Raw genomic sequence first — 17,173 nt, 5'->3', positions numbered from 1 at the left:
ACACTGTCTGTTCCGTTGATCGATGTGAATGAAATGAACGAGATAGATAGAAGTGCACATCGTGAAGAGCACTTTATTGTAATCTGATTTGTGCATAAAAGTTATTAATAGCAAATTTGCACACTAGCAATTCACAAAACGCAGCACATTACCATAAAATCGACAGAAAAAAAAACGAACTTTATCAAAATATGCAAATCATAAAAACAACACAAACAAAGCGCTTAGATTCATCAATTTGATAAACTCATCATTTTTGAATGTGATGCTGTTGTTTTTCGTCTTATTTTTCATTGCGATTACAACAACTAGTTTCACTCATTCGAAGTGGCAACCGATTGTTAATGTATGGCTCGTTTTTTTCATATATATATATTCTTTGGCTGTTGTTGTTTTAATGGTGCCATTTTTGTGAAGGCGGACCCAATCTCTAAATGTTACCAAAACATTAATGTTCAACTATAATTACAAGAGTATATATTTCCTACCTCTTTCCTTTTCGAGGCAATTGATGAATTGAAATGAGTCGGAGCAAAAATTGTTGCCTTTTTTGATGTGCTGGTTTCATTTTTTTCCGTTGTTGGTTGTCGTGAAATCGCATTGAACAAATTTAAAAGGATTCGTGATGAACATTTTTAGTAAAGTGATTTGCATAATTTTGACATTGTCGTTTCGAGTTCATGCCAAAATAAAAACAAATACCGTCTCATATACACGATACACAAGGAATGAACGCAAATTATTGTCAACATATTTTCAGGAATTTGTCATTTTTGCATCGTTGCCATTTTATATCGTCGAATACATCAAATTTAAAATCTGTATCCATTAATAGCCGCGCGGAAAAGTTTCTGTTGGCAAAATGTTTTCATAAATCGTGCAATGATCGAAAAAATGCAAATTTTTCTTACATTGATATATAAAAATATATTTGCTGTCAAGTCAATTCGAAATGTGAGCGGTTTCTTTTTAATGTTCATTTTGATTTGAATGCTCACTCACTTCAAACTAATGATTTGGACTTCACTAAGACCGACTTTTTTCTTCGTTTACAAAATACACACTTTAATTTATACTCTTCAAACATTAATGCTCAAAGTATCTGTTGACTGAAGACCAATGATACGGGCATACGGAAATTGAAGTCTTAAAATATATGTAATTTGCTTTCTTCTTTCTTGATTTGGTTGTTGTTCGGCGTCAAAAGTAATTCGTTACGGTTGAGTAATAGTGTATAAGGAGTGTCTCAGTGAATGCATAGCCAGTGACAATCACCAAATAAACCGTACACAAAAAGAACAGAGAAAACACAATTTTGTTGGTGTGTTTTGCATTTTTCAAGAGCAAAAATGTTCCTTTGGCCAATGTGTCAAACGAAGATAGTTGATGTTCAATTCTTATAATTTGAAAATAAAATAAAATAAAAAAAAAACACGAAGAAGAAATTTAAAATAAGTAGAACGAAAGTTCATGTGATTCCTCTAGCAATTTTATTAGTTGAATTTAGCAATTAACATTTTGACGTTTCGCTCAGCTGAGTTTCGAGCGCGTATATATACGTTTTTTTCATTCTCAACGTCTTTTATAGCTACACACAAACACATAAAACGTCATCAAACTGTGTAAGAAGGGATCGTCATTTCCTGCCCCACAATAACAACAATAACAATTCGTTAAAACGTATTTCAACATTGCATGACTACATTATTTCTTTTTTGTGTTTTTAAATTCTCATTGTGTCCGACTATACCATCGAAAGTGACACTGTTAAGTGTTGGACACAACATTTCTCTCTATATCGCTTTCAAAATAAGCCGTTTTTACTCACATTTGATCGTTCTTAATGCAATGATCGTGTTAAGTTCGAGTGCTTCCAATTTCCAAAACATTTTTTTCTCTATCAACATGCATAGAATGCGTATAGATAGATTTACTAAACGAATAACTAAGTAAACTGCCGAACATTTTCAGCAATTTTCGAATATTTTCGAACAAATTCTCAATACAATGAATTAATGTTAATATTTTCTTCGAATTCATAATAATTGGCACGAAAAATTCTCCGAATGTTTTACATCATCCGAATTTTTAATCAATGGAAATTCACTTTTCTCATCGATTGAAAACAAAAATTTAATGACAAATTCGAAAAAAAATACCAAATGAATTATTTTTGTGTATTGAACGATACAATATATTGTGTATTATAGATGAAATTGAACGGATTTAAAATCGTATATCAACAAATGATACACATGTAAATGCGCACAACCAATGGTCGTGATTGTGGGCGGTGATCTTCGTATTTCCTCTCAAATGAATATAAAAAAAATATAAAACACACACCGAGCCACTCAACAACACAAACGGGCAAACGCCGCGAGAAGCACAAACTCACGGGCAAAATCAAATGTAAAGAAGAAGAAGAAAAAAATCATGCAACCATATACATGGTGTACGGGATCCATACACGTTTATGTATGAGCGCTATGTGTGCTCGTATTCTCGCTCACTTTTAATACGCTTGCTATTTAACAGGTTTTGACTGCGATTTTTTTTTCATTTTGCTTTTGTCTTTAGTTTTAGATTTTCGCATTGACTTCAAATTTAATATATACACATGTAATTTTGGTTGCCTTGTTTTGCCGTGTTTTTTTTTTCGCTTATTCATCAAAAATCGAATACGTAACAAAAACTACACACACTCCACTATGTCAGTATTTCGGTTGAATTTTGTGCGAACGAGTGCTTATTAGAGATCAGCAGTAGTGCATGAATATACAGATTTACGAATACATAGCACATTTTGATCTCGTAAATAAGATGCAATGAACCGAAACCGAAAAAGCGAGATAAGAAATGAACATATTGAAAAAAATAACGAAAATTGTACTACATTACTCAGCGTAATATTGTGCTTGGATTATTCATTCGTAATTGTGGCTACAGTTTGCATCACATCGATAGAGACAGCAAGATAAAATAATATTGTTTGTTATTATTGCGATTAAATGGCTCACGATATTCAATTTTCGCAAAATTGATTCGAATTAAAATCATAGATTTTCAGGGCATGTCAGCAAATGACCACTCTGATGTTTCAAGTAAAATGGTTTTGATTTTCTCTGTCTGGATCAACCTATTTTCGAATGGAAATATATCATTCACTAATAGAACGTGATTTCTATTGGTCGTCCATGATGGTTAAATTTCAAAATTATCAATACACGAGCATAATTAAAATGTGTGTCTTGGTCGAAAAAGCGAAACAGACGAAAAAGAAGTAAACGGCTACAATACAGAGCTCTGTCCAATCACACTGTATCTTGTTTACGCACCGTTTCACATGGACCATTCGTGTTTGGATATGGATGTGTGTGCGTGTCCAGTTTCATATAATTTATCTGTGATGCGTATGTGGAGAGATCATCAAAAGTTATCGGTTGGCATCAGTGTAAATCGTATATAGGTGTGTACGGTGAATCAAGATCGGTGAAAGATTAAGAGGGGGAGATATAAGTATACGCGTGAGTGCACGTTTAGATCTCTCTTTCTCTATATCTCTGTATGTGTCTTTCTTTTCTTCGTGTAAAAACGCTGAGGTACAGTTCCACTGACCATTGCGCGCGCATCAAAATGAAGTATATTGGGAAACGACAACTTAAAGAGAATATGAACAAATCGAACGAAGAATTGACTTCAACACTTGAAGAAATAATACGAGATGTGTGCGCTCGCTCATCTTTAATGCATCATTTCCAATCATTATGATGTCCATTTAACGATATGCTATGATTCCTTTTCGCATTTAATTTGTTTGTCGTTGCCGTGTGAATATATGTAATACATTTTGTACAAACCGCGTTTTTTTTTGTTTTTCAAATTTCTAATGGATCGACTGAAATGAGACAAACACAAAATGACGTCAATGACTTCGACAATCATGTTTGATGAGATGCGTGTATGGTTCATATTAATTTCAATGTTGCTTCGAACGCACCTTAATGAGCAGTAATGTAGTTATCGTGTTTTAGTAATTTTCTTCTCGCGCTTTTCTTTCATTATTTTTTTTTTATATAGAAGGGAATAAGCAACGACGACGACGAAGATGACAACAGCAAGAACTATAAAGCAGGTCGATGTGGACAATTCGTATTGGACAGCGCAAAATGATGATGATGGGATGGACGGTGAGCCAATGAAAATAAAGATTTAAAAAAAGTCTCTTTTTTTGTTCAATTCGCGCGTATCGTAACCAATGTGAAATAAAGAGAAAATAAAAAAATATCCACACAAAAAACAACGAATGAATAAATTTCGTTTTAATGTGCACAGATGAGCACATTTTAGACGTGGGATTTGGTTTCATTTTACGCTGTGTCTCAATTTGTTTTCGCTTTTGGTCCGGTTTCTCTTTTTTTTTTTTGGTTTCATAAAATGGATTTCTTCTCGTTATTATCGAGGCTAATGTTAATTAACACATTTACATTGGACTCCCTTTTTAAAAAAAAAAATCTTTATTGGTATAATTTGCTTGGGCTATTTTAAGACATTTTCAAATGCTACTTGAGCGAATAGCAAATCGAAGAGAGAGAGAGAGAAATATGAAGATGTTGTGAATGATCGACCTCAATTTCACCTCATGTCCAAGCATTATTATGCAAATTGGACGCTTCGTAATTGAGTGTTCAATTTGTAATCATATCTGAATATCATCACAGTGCTATGATCCGCTTCGGCTTAATACATAGTCAATAACTTTAGATTTTATTCGATTAAAAAAAAAATGTTTCGTTTCCATCGAACAACAATTGAAATAAAAAGTATCAGTCATTGAGTTAGTGTCTTGTTTACTTATTTATTTTTTGTTATTTCCAAAGAAATTCGTGTTGTTTATTTGAAATGTTAGAATATGTTCAATTTTCCGGCGATGTGATTTATTTGTCCAAGATATGCCATGTAGAAAGATTTTCTTGTAATTTCGTAATTGGTGGCCGATCGATAACGTTTTCGAGATATTCTTGTCACTCACAGGTGAATGATCACAATAGTTAGATTTTTTTTACTTTGTAATCAATATAACGCGACTGATAAAAAGCGCTGTTGATAATATAACGCACCACAATATCAGTCATCATCGTCACAGACACCAGACGAATTTTTATGTTCATCATATCAGTTCATGTTCATGTGATGTAATGTGATGTGTTATCGTACGTTAAGTACTTTACTCATTCAGAAAAAAAAAAACCAACAACATTGAACGTATGAACACATTTTGACGTCTTTCCGCATCTCTATCTGTTTTCATTCTTCACACACTGCACTGATCCAACTTTTGGCCGCTTGACGCAACCAATTATATAACTTGAGATAAGAAATTTCTACTGAAATTTAGACCACCGAAGAGGAAGAGGTAGAGACACATATAGAGAGAGAAATAGTAACAGTGTGCAAACAAAGTGTATTGAGTCATTTGATTATTTATCTATCTTTCTTTACTTTTATAGATCACTTAGTTTCTGAAATGCGTGATAATTTACGAGTGTAGTGCGCACATTTAATTTAAGGCGTAAGGATGCGTGTATAAATTTCCGAATGCAGCATTTTTCTTAACGATAGACAATTTGGCGAGATACAAAATACAGTGCAAACATGCGTCAGCATCAATCATATAATATGATTAAATGTAAACGGTCGATTTAAGCGAGTATCAAACCATCATTTTTTTCATTTTTTTTTTGTGATTTTAAAGCGAGTCTCCATATTCAGTATTAGTTCCCAATGTTTCAGTATAAAATTCATTCCATACAAATACCATGGAGACAACTCTGGGTCTATGTGCGATGATGATCATATTTTTTCGTTTTATTTTCCTACCTTCACCCGTCTAGTACGAAACAAACTCATTCATAAGTTTACAATGCAAACAAATAAATAAACAAAAATATACATTTTTTCTTAATTTGCGTCTTAAACTGATAACATTTCTCTAAAAATAGCTGTTCTATTTGAGCCTCTTGATAGGTAGAATTCGGTTTGCAACACACACGAGCGCACACTCATCGAGTACCAATTTCGAATATGACTAAAGTACTGTTTGTTTATTGTTTTACTTGATACAAGAGAAGCAGAAACAAGAACAAAAAATGAACGGTGTGCTCAAATATTGCCGAATAAATTTTGACGGGAAATTTTGGAACGCAATATGGCTTTCGAATAATTCAAATTTCATTTAAAACAGATGACAAGAGAGAGAACAAAAGAATTTAAAAAAAAAAACACATTAAATAGACTTACCTAGCATTTTACTCAAGTCAGCATTGTGTAAGTCAGGATTTTCGTCGGCCAATTTTTTTCGCTCGACTTTGGCCCACACCATAAACGCATTCATTGGACGACGAATACGTGCTTCTTTTGCACTTTTCAATGCATTTGCCGCACTCATTTTTCCACTGGACGAACCACCACCACTACTGCCTGTATTACTTTGATACGCTTGTCTTGGCAACATTCCTATAACATAGATACGAAAAATTGAATATTCATTTGTTTTCGATTGCAGCTCATTTACATTCATTACAATCGTAGCTAATGGATGAACAAATTGATTAATTTTGATACAAACATTGAACAAATCTAATTTTTGATATTATTTCTTATATTTGACAGTCGGTTTAACCTCAGAATTTCGCAATTATAACTTGATACATGACTTTGCAATTTTAAATATCCAAAAATACTTGAAATATGATCACATTTGGAATAAAATTGAACTAATTTTGTTTTATTATCCTCCATTCGACTTAATTAGATCCCAATTCTGGGTTTAAAATTGTTTTTCAATAACGTATCGAATGAACTTGTAAATAATTTTTTCTTTGTACTTTTCGATTCGATGATTTCATTGTTATCTTTTTTTGCAATTTTGTAATTAAACTGATTAAAATGAAATTTAAAATGTCTCGAATCCAAAATGGGAATTGTACATTTTTCTTTAATAGCTTAACGTCACAATATCTAACTCACAATTTTTTTTCCATAATATTACAATAGTTATTTTTTAAATTGTCACTTGAATTTTCTAAATTTCTGTAATTTCAAAAAGTAATTAGTATCCAATACTTCTGGTTAAAAAACCTTTAATAGTTATTTTGAATTTCTGAATTATTTTTAAATCCAGTGGCAATTTGGTCAGCAGCAATGAAATGTTTCTGATTTAATCAAATTCGTTAATAAAAATAATATCGTCTGTACTGTATACATACCATAATTACTACAAAATTCGCTAGAAAATGCTGAGTTCATTGGATATCCCCACGAAACGGAATCGTCGACCTGATTACTGTTTGCGTTTGGCCCGAGTGGTGGGAGTATTGTGGTTGGTAGGACATCCGAATACGGTGAATATTGCATTAGGGGTGAATTATTTGACATCATCGGTGAATTGGATGTCATTAATGGTGATGATGATAACATTGAGCTCTGCGATGCCCCAGCAACCATTGGACTATGTGGCGGATTCATTAACATTGGATACATTTGATGATGTGGCGAACTGTAAAATTTTCGCGGAAAAATAGTTGGATTTTTTTATCAACATTTTAAATTTTAGCACTAACTATATAAGATTTGGTCTATTTTTGTTTTTAAATTCCGTTTAATCATCAAAGAGATAAAAGATGGAAAAATTAGAATGAGAAAGGCCCATTAAATGGAAAAAAAAATCGTGTTACGACCCACAAACGTCAGACTGGCAACAACAGAAATAAAAAGAGCAACAGAGGCACGAAATGAGTTTGATAAAAATTCACACACACACACACACATACGGTAGTTGATATATAAGTAATAACTGCATAAACATAACAAATCTGACGGGTTGAAAATGAGAAAATAAACATTGTACTTGGAACGTACAGTTTCTTCTTCTTTTTCTCTTTCTCGCGGTGTGTTTTTTTCATTCTGGGGATCTGTACAATAGTTGTTCCACACAACGAAAAAGGGCACACTCGGAATTAAGCCGAGCGATTGAGTGAGCGAGTGCGAGAGAAAGACGTGAAGAGACAAAACGACAGCAGAAAAGTAAATATGAAAAAACGGAACGTCTGACGTATATGCGTTGACTTTATCATAATAAAGGAGAGAGAGACAGAAAAAAAATATCTCATTGCGCTTATCACATTGAAATACAAGCCGTTTATCTGATATGAACCACATTTTCACAGACTAACTACTTCTGCGTTTTTTAAGCTATAAAATTAAGTTGGCTCGAGTTTTTTTGTTTTTGTTGTCTTCTTCACGTGAAAGACTGCGATAAAAACCCGTTTATCATATTATTATCACGTTTGAGAGCAATGAAACGCGCTCTTTTTTCGGAAGAACATCGGTATATAAATATTTCATCTTGTCAGGTCACGCTTTTTCGATTGACGAAATAATTCTGGTTTTTTTTTTTGTTGGTTCGGTTGTTGTCGTGTATCTTTTTCATTTCACATATGATGATGACAAACACGTGCTTAAAATTATTCCAAGACTTTCTTCTTTTTATCTCGCTCGCTCTTAGTTGTATTTTTTTTCGCACTCAGCCGCAAACTCATTCCTTTTGAATTTTCTCATGATAAGAGCCCAGTAGCTACTTGTTCTTATTTATTTTCATCTGGAATTCTTTTTATTTTATTCATCTTTGGAAATGTAGCTATTTGTACTGTTATTAAAACAAAGACCAGTTTTATTTTATTGTCACGTACATGAAGATCTAAAGATCTTTTGCATTCGCAATGGACTAGACCACACTTTCAAACTTTCCTCTAATCGCTAGAAATGAAAACATATTTTGGATTTTTTTAGCTTCTTGTTTTCGGCAAATAAAGACATGTTTATGCTTTCGGCATCTTTGCCGGACTTCAGACGAATGAACCAAGTTATTATTTGACAATATTCAGTTTTGTTTAATTCTCTGAGATTTTTTTCTCGGTTGAATTTCAACTTTAGCCATTTTACATTTATTTTCGTCGTTTATGAAATTTCTTGAACTATTTACTCTGGCGAAATAATGTTGTTCTTCGAAATAAATTCTTTTCACTTAAAAAATACTCTTTAGTGAAATGATTTCCCATGATAGCTCTCTCTAGTCATCGTCAGCAAATTTCGAGTACGCTTCAAAGTTCGTTGAGTACAAAAGGTTAAAGGCATGCATTCGAGAGAGGGAGAGATAAAGAGAGAAAAAACATGAACAAACATTGTTTTTTGCACATCTTTAGTCAAAAATAAAAATCATAAATATTTGACCATGATCCCCGTTCGATTTGTGTACGCAGCAGTGAGTTTATGCGGGCCGTTCATCGTATATTTTGTTACATACACAGAAGCGTGTTAAGCTAATACCGTGTATGAGATAAGAATAATTCCGTGGTTATTACACGTGATTCATAAACAAAGGAGCCGAACATACACCACACAAAGAAATCTTTTCAAACAGAATAGTATAAATGACAAACCGAAGTAAAAAATCTATGCTAAACCTCAAGATTTTTTGGTCTTTTTTATTATAACTAGAAATAATTGGCGACATTGGATTGCAACTTAGAAAATACACAAAATAAAAATTAACAGATCACGTTTTTACGTTGCCAATGCAATCGAAACTGTTTGAAGTATGCGGAAAGGTCATAAATAGAGAGAGATAAAATGTGACAAGTAGCGCTTCAATTGGAATCCATGCAAAACAAATCGCACTTGTCAAAACATTTTAAAAGACTATCATTTTTAACAGTCTCTATACACATAAAAAAAAACGATAGATAAACGGAAAAACTTGGCTACTGCAAATTGAACAAGTCAAATTAAACATTCTACTGTGTAGACTTACTCCCACAAATAATAATATCAATAAAATCATTTGACGAAAAACGAAAAAGAACGTCACAAAATTTAAAGTGTGCAGGAAAACCGAATGCACATGTATAGAACATTGACAATTAGCAACGAACGACAATTCAACCGACAAAACTCAAAAAACAAGAATGGTTCGGCATGTACGCATGCATCTGTAGATAAAATAGATTCGACACAAGAAAACTACGTCTGAATCGGCAAAGAGAGACATACATACGGCAAAAATTCTTTGCACTACACAGCATTGTCGCGCGCTGTGAACTCACAGGGTTTTTGTTTACCGTAATAAATATTGTGGTAGTCATTTGAATATTATGTAGTTTGACAGCTGAATAATTTTTTTCTCTCTCATTCTTTCTTTTTCATTCTACCTCTTGACTGGTTAGTCTCTCACTCTCTCTCTATCCGATCTTGTTCTATTGCTATCTTTCTACCTCTTTCTTTGATTTTTACGCTTTAAAACATGGCACAGAGTCGGGATTTGGTTTTTCGTTTCGGTAAGCTTGTTTTGCTTGATACCGATATTGTCATTGTTTACTTAAATCGATTTCCATATGAAAAGAATGCCGCAATTCGCAATCGGTCGATGGTTGAAATGAGACACACACACACACATGGAGCATTTAAAGAAAAGAACACATTAAAAACAAATGTTATTGGCAATCAATGACAAGAGAAAGCAAACTGCACACAACTTGGCTGCCATAAGAAAAAGAATGAAATAAAATGCGAAGCAAAAAAAAAACAGACACACACCAACGACAGCAACAACAAAAACGCGCAAAAATAGTCAGTGATCGAAGAGTGGCTGGCTAGTCGTGTGCGCATTTTGTGATTTTGTGGCAGCACATAGAAGCATTGGCTTCAAACACAAAACGAACGAATGAACGACATTACAAGCAAATGAATTGCCAATCGATTGGCGAATATGTAAAACAAACGCAGAAAAATACACAATCAAATTGAAATGAAATAAAAATGGGCAAAAATGGCAATAACTTCACAACTTCTTATTCGAAACAGCAAAAGCAGTAGAGAAAAAAAATGGCAAAAAACCATGCGGCCCGATTTTTTTTCATCTCTGGCTTTTCTCGATAATGTACAGCGTAAAATTCAACGGATCTAGGCGGTGTATGCAATCGGCCAGCAGAGTAAATTCTCTCTCTCTCTTCTCTCTTTTGCTCGGCGTTTGTAATCGGCGATAATACATGCCACGATTTACTATGCAAACAAATACAAATTATAGTTGAGACTAATACGATATGAGCGTGCGCGCGCCTGTCTGCGCATTTGCAATCATAATGTGAGTGAAAAAGAGATAGATTCCATGCATTTTTCGTAATATGATTTCAAAATGAAATGAAAGAGAATATGCGCGCTTCCACTTCTGTTCGCACAGTTAAACAACCAAACGAAACAGATAAAGAATCATAAAGGTGCATTCGTAAGAGAGAAACAAAATCGAAAAATAAAATACTACGAAGCGAATTGTTTTTTTTTCCCGTCTTGTACGCATGAATAATCTAGAAATTTGAATCTCACACTCGACCCTTCCATTCCTGTGTCGAAGGAATATTTTGACTTACGTTACGTCTCCTAATCTTTGGCTCTCATTCGGTGCGCGTTTTTTTCTCTCTGTTTCATTCGATTTGTGTTTCTGCTTTACATTACTGTGAAACAATATTTCGCATCGTCTATGTGCATATTTCCATGCCGTTTGCTGCTGCCTTTGACCGCGCACGATCGTTTGTTATCCGAAAAATTCACATCAAAAGCCAACTGCCCATATGCCGATCTTGCTGTGTGCTTCGGTCAACATAAATTATCGTTAATTTTTTTTTTGCTTGTTTATTGCATAACCCACAGCCCAAACATGCCACAAACAAACCGATCCGCACAAAATCCGCACCGCATCAGTGAAAAGAGCAAAACAGACGATTAACCAGAAAAGAACATAGACATGACAATTGCTCTACCAATGTTTTACCAACAACATATAAGCAACCATAATCACACTCTTTCTCACTTGGTTAGCCGCGGTAACATGCCGCACATTTAATCCTCAAAATGATAAAGAAATTGATCTCGTTGGCTGTTTGCACGGCGAGCACATTCCCATCCAAATTGTTGATAACGGCTACAATCAACATAATGAATTGGTCGGCCGACTCAGCTCAGTTTGAAGGCCCGTGCAAATCAATTTCTTAAGATTCTCATATTCTTACACAATAATAAAATGAGGGGAAAAAAGGAAAGAGAAAATAATTAACGACATTTATCGCAGACTTACTGATCGTGACGTATATATCACATTGTCTATAAATTGTTAATTGCTCTCTTCTGAATTGATAAGCAAAATCAACGGCGAAAAATTAGCAAATGTAATGCAAATCATGAAATACATTATCACCTCTCATCGACTGAAAGACACACCGATAAACTAAACTGAATTTGAGTGGATTTTACGTCTACAGTAGCACCGGAAATGTCACATCAATATACTGATCCGATATCGAAATATGCATTAACAATGAAAAATCTAAGGTGAATAGAAAGAATTATGGCAGAGAATACCAGTAAACATATGACACAATGAACATGACATTTATACAAATAAAAAAAAATGATTGCAAAATAAAGACGGACGATTATAGTCAAGTTTGAATTTAATTTGACTATAACAGTCGAGATCACGCAATTGTCTACCAAGAATTCGTGTGGTTTAAATTAGGTTGTTTTGTTTTAATCTATCGCCAATGCCAAATTTGATAATTTGGTGGAGTTGACCATTTTAAAGATTTTTTTGTTCGCAATAAACTTTATTTATGGTCAAAATAGTTTTGACATTTTTGGTCATCGCCTTTTGTCGGAACTCATAAAATGTTTGTTGTTGTTTAAAAAAGATTGTTTGCTCATTTTTGTTCGAATATCTCATGTTTATATTTATATTAGTTGCCTAAAATCGAGTAAATTTTCATTGGTTACCAATTTCGATAGGATTTTGATTAAAAGTTTTTTTGTCTATTTCAATAGCGGTTTAAAGGTGTTTTTTTTATCATTTAAATTGTCGGTCAAAAGACTAAGACCTTTTGCAGATTTGTTAGAATTCCAAAATATTCCAATAAGGTTCAGATGTAAAAGAATTAAACATGCGGAGACTCACATGAATTCAAAACAAATGCAATGGCATATAGTGGCATATGAAGGGACAGAAAATAATAAGAAGCCAAAATGAACCCAAATAAATTGCAATAAATAAAAAAGGATGGCAGTTAGAGTTCACGCGTTATCCAACCAGAAAATACTGACTTCAGCCGTTTTGAACAACAGCGAAAAAGTAACTAGCAGCTATCGCACAAATTGAATTCGGCAAGCAAAAGAAGGTAAAACGAGAAAAAAGGAAAAGACGACGACGACGACGACGACGATGATGGTGAAGAACAAGACGAATGGGAATGAAAACGAGAAGGCAACTTTACCAGGTCGGTAAATATATCGTGCATTGGAACAAAAAGCAAGGAGTAAATGTAACCAGTCGTCAATAACAGTAGAAAAATGTTCTAAAGAAAAACACCGAATCGCGAAAAGTGAATAGACGTGAAGTCAAGCAAACGATAATTCACCACCCGAGTCAAAGTCGCGATGTGTCGGTGCCTTACACACAGAAAACATCAACGACAACGACCATATATACATTGTTTGTGCTTTTCTCTGAACCAATTCGGTACATATTTCGATCAATAAACAAGAGAGACTCTATTTCATGTATATTGTCCCCGTACACGCGTTCGTTCATTCGTTCGTTCAAAAAAGCAAAAAGTCGAAATGGCGAAATGCGCCGAAAATGAGCGAGAATGAGATCGCAAAACGTTTTGCAAAACGGTACAAAACTATACACCATATATACTAACAATGGTACGGTGCATCGACAATATGTGAAAGACACTTTACAAAAATAAACAGGACAATCAGAATATATACACACCGAGAATAATAAAGGCTCGAAAATGTATCCAGTTATATCCATTTCAGTTTCGATTTGAGAGAGACAGAGAAATGAAGAAACAACGAAAAAGGGATATCAAACGATTTTGCATTCGATGCGCGATTTACGGCCGTTCCATCTTCTTTTATTTATTTATTTATACTCGTTTTGTTGCTGCTCGTTTTTTTTCTTCTCTTTCGCTTCGTGGTTCTTCTTTTTCTTATTTATCTCTCTCTCTCTCTCGGGCGCGCATTAATTTTCAGCCAATTTCAGTTCACATGCACTGCTCGTTGTGGTCGCCAAATTGCGCGGAAAATTGTGTCGTTTGATCAAAACTGCTGCTGGTTGGTGCTGCTGTTTTTGAACTTGCACACGCTCAACGATCAATATTTTGCACCGCATTTCAAAACGATTGGAAAAATAGTGTGCGCAATCGAAGCACTCTTTATCCAACCATTTCCATTTTAATGAGTCTTGTTCGCATACGACAATTTATTCTTTGGTGTCCCTCGTTTCAATCTATTTATCTCTCTCTCTTGCACTCTCTCGCACTCTCACCAGCTCTCTCGACCAGCGTTTGTTATTATTGCAATTCACATTACGTGAACTCTCTTGAATAATGCCATATTGTGGCACAGCACAGCACCGCAACACACATACATATTGCATTATATTTTCGATGTTACAGTATAACACTGGTGAACCATGCAGGAAGATCAATCGAAATTAACATTCGATTGGACATAATACCGCGAACAAAATCAAGAAACATACGAAAAAAAGTCCACAACCAAAACGAGCACAACGAAAAAAGTGATCATTGCAGTGAGCCTTGTCAACCATACCTTTTCTCTTTTCAATTCGTGTGCAACTATTTGAAAAACACATTTCCCTTTAAGAACACACAATGTAAGAACACTTTCCAATTTATTGCCATTACACATATTTCGCTTAAAACTTAAGTCGCAGCATAACACAATCTATTTCTCTCTCTCTCTCTCTCTCTCTCTCTCTCTCTCTATGTCACTTGCCAACCATTTTAAAAACACATTCTTTTCACATCGAATAGGAACTACTGATCATATTTTGTTGTATATTTTTTTCCTTTTTTTCTTTTTTTCTTTCTCTCACAATTGACTATTACCTAAGCCAACGATTTAATTAACATTTGAATGAACATTTTATAAATTTTATGTACATTTTTTGAATGTGCAAAAATCGTATCGTAAATTGTTGTCTTGGAATTATCGTTTTGCGTAGCTTGAATTTTAAACTTTGATTTGCATTACATTTATGGCGAATTTCTTTTTGTCAATCTCAATCTTCCAAATAATCAATAAGAAAAAAAAGGGAATGGCGTGTTTTTGCTTGCATTTATGCAAGAATGCAACCGCATTTTTTATCGAATAATTTTGTCATCAACGGTTCGAATATTTTGAATGTAATTAAAATATCGAAAGATGGAAAAGTTCTGATTTGCAATGTGAAAAAATCTTTCGACAATCAAAAGTTTCCGACCTTTCACTTTGGACTAAAAAAATTAAAGGATTTCTAAAAAAATCAAATTTGTGGTTCATTTCTTAGTTGTGTAAAGAAAAAAACATATGTATGCAAAATATGGAACCAATTCATTTTAAATGTATTTATGTGCATAACCATTTTTTTTTCTCCAAATTGCAAGATGTTTTTTTCTCGAATTTTTTTCTTCACGTGTAAATTTGTTTCGTTCAGGTTACTTAGTTCTTGTGTGGTATTTGAAAGAATTACCGAATAAATGTGATGCCAATAGAGATATGATAAAATGTCTATAATTTGTATAGCACATAGCATGAAAGCGATGCAAAACGGCAAATATAATATAATTTTTGTTTTTAATTCCATATTCTGTCTTTAAATATGAAATTTCCATAATCATCAAAGTGTATCAAATGTTATAATTATGATATCAATTAACAAAACGCCCATAATAATGTGCTATCTCTAGCACGCACGCACACCCCGAGAGGTCATCATCGTATACGGTAAATGCGTGTATTTTTCCAGTTCGGTGTAACGTTCTGTAATTTTCTTTTCGTGCTTGGCTAAGCTTCCTAAGCGAGCGCTATGGTATATGCGCGAGATTGTGTAAAGTTGAAAAAAACAAAAGAACTAAATAAAAAGTGGTGAATATATGTGGTTTGCCGGTCCAAACACATCAATATTACCATATTACCACTTTATTATTAAAACACATCATTATTAAACATTGTTATTATAAATTGTAATTCGCCACACACAAACACTGACAGTTTTGGCCGAGAAATTGAATTTAATTGAAGAAGAGATGGAAAGAGAGCGAGTAAAGCACACACATACATATGTGGAAATAAATGTTCGAATGAAAAACAAATCAACAAGATTTGGAATTTTCCACTCAGTGAGCAAAAAAACGTTTCATACTCAAAACATTATTTCAATTCAGTTTTTTTCTGCAGAGTTGTTATTGTTTTTATGTGTGGTTTTTTTAGATGCAGAACAAGAGAGAGATAAAAAACAAACAGCCAGTGCAAACAGTGGCATTAAGTGTCTATTTTCAAAATGTGGTTTGTGATTTTCATGGCATTAAAATCATTCGGATGGTTCATTTTTTTACAACATTGTTGTAAACGTTCAAAACGAAAGACATCAACTGACACAAAACATGCGCAAATAGCACAAACAAAACGAACCATACAAGGTTTGCACGAAATTCGATTACAACGTTTTTTTTTTATAATGGCTTTCTTTTTTATCAAGCGATTCATTTAAATGCGGTGCAAACACAAGAAGCCTGGCGCTAAAACGGAAATTAGTAAATCATTTGCTGCTTATTCATATTGGCAACTTTGGTTGCGTCGGAGTTTTGAGTTTTTAAAACAGTACATTCTCCCCTTCTTGACACTTTATTATTTTTAACAAACGACGTTTACTTTTTTTTCGCTTCAAATGTATGGTGTGTCTCATCCGTCGGATCAGTGATCGCGCGTGATTTTCAGCTTAAATCACTTAAAAATTTAAGCACCATGAAGCGTTAAGAAAGTGAAAGATAAAAAAAAAATTATGTCAACCAACCACGAAAAATCACACTTAAACAGCATGCAAACGACATTTTTCTATTTTATTTTCAATATTTCGAAAAGCAAACAACATTTATTGCACCTAATTGCCATTTTTTCTGTTTTCATTCGGAGCAATTTGATATATGACAAATCCAATAGAAAATTACATTAAATTACATAAATGCACATGTTGAAGAAAGAGAGATTTTGTTAA

The 17,173-nt window shown here is 33.7% G+C and overlaps 1 protein-coding gene across 4 annotated transcripts in view; it reads right to left on the bottom strand.

The window, feature by feature from the left end:
• The window catches only part of LOC116345380 (putative transcription factor SOX-15), a 50,043-nt gene that overhangs the window by 16,832 nt on the left and 16,038 nt on the right, over positions 1 to 17,173 (bottom strand). For 2 of the 4 annotated variants that reach the window (XM_031774680.1, XM_031774683.1), the window contains exons 1-3: positions 9,501 to 9,622; positions 7,269 to 7,558; positions 6,301 to 6,516 (exon numbers count right to left, since the gene is read on the bottom strand). In XM_031774680.1, coding sequence (XP_031630540.1) covers positions 6,301 to 6,516; positions 7,269 to 7,558; positions 9,501 to 9,574 — 580 coding nt within the window. In that variant the 5' untranslated portion in view covers positions 9,575 to 9,622. Of the gene's footprint in view, positions 1 to 6,300; positions 6,517 to 7,268; positions 7,559 to 9,500; positions 9,623 to 9,871; positions 9,920 to 17,173 lie in introns of those variants that run through there. The other 2 variants (XM_031774682.1, XM_031774681.1) reach the window with 2 other exon arrangements.

The sequence above is a fragment of the Contarinia nasturtii genome, unplaced genomic scaffold (assembly GCF_009176525.2).
Source record: "Contarinia nasturtii isolate CC-2019 unplaced genomic scaffold, AAFC_CNas_1.1 Cnas_scaffold_1240, whole genome shotgun sequence".
NCBI lineage: Eukaryota > Metazoa > Arthropoda > Insecta > Diptera > Cecidomyiidae > Contarinia > Contarinia nasturtii.
Note: the sequence above shows the minus strand (reverse complement) of the source record. Positions and strands in the feature narration are given on the sequence as shown.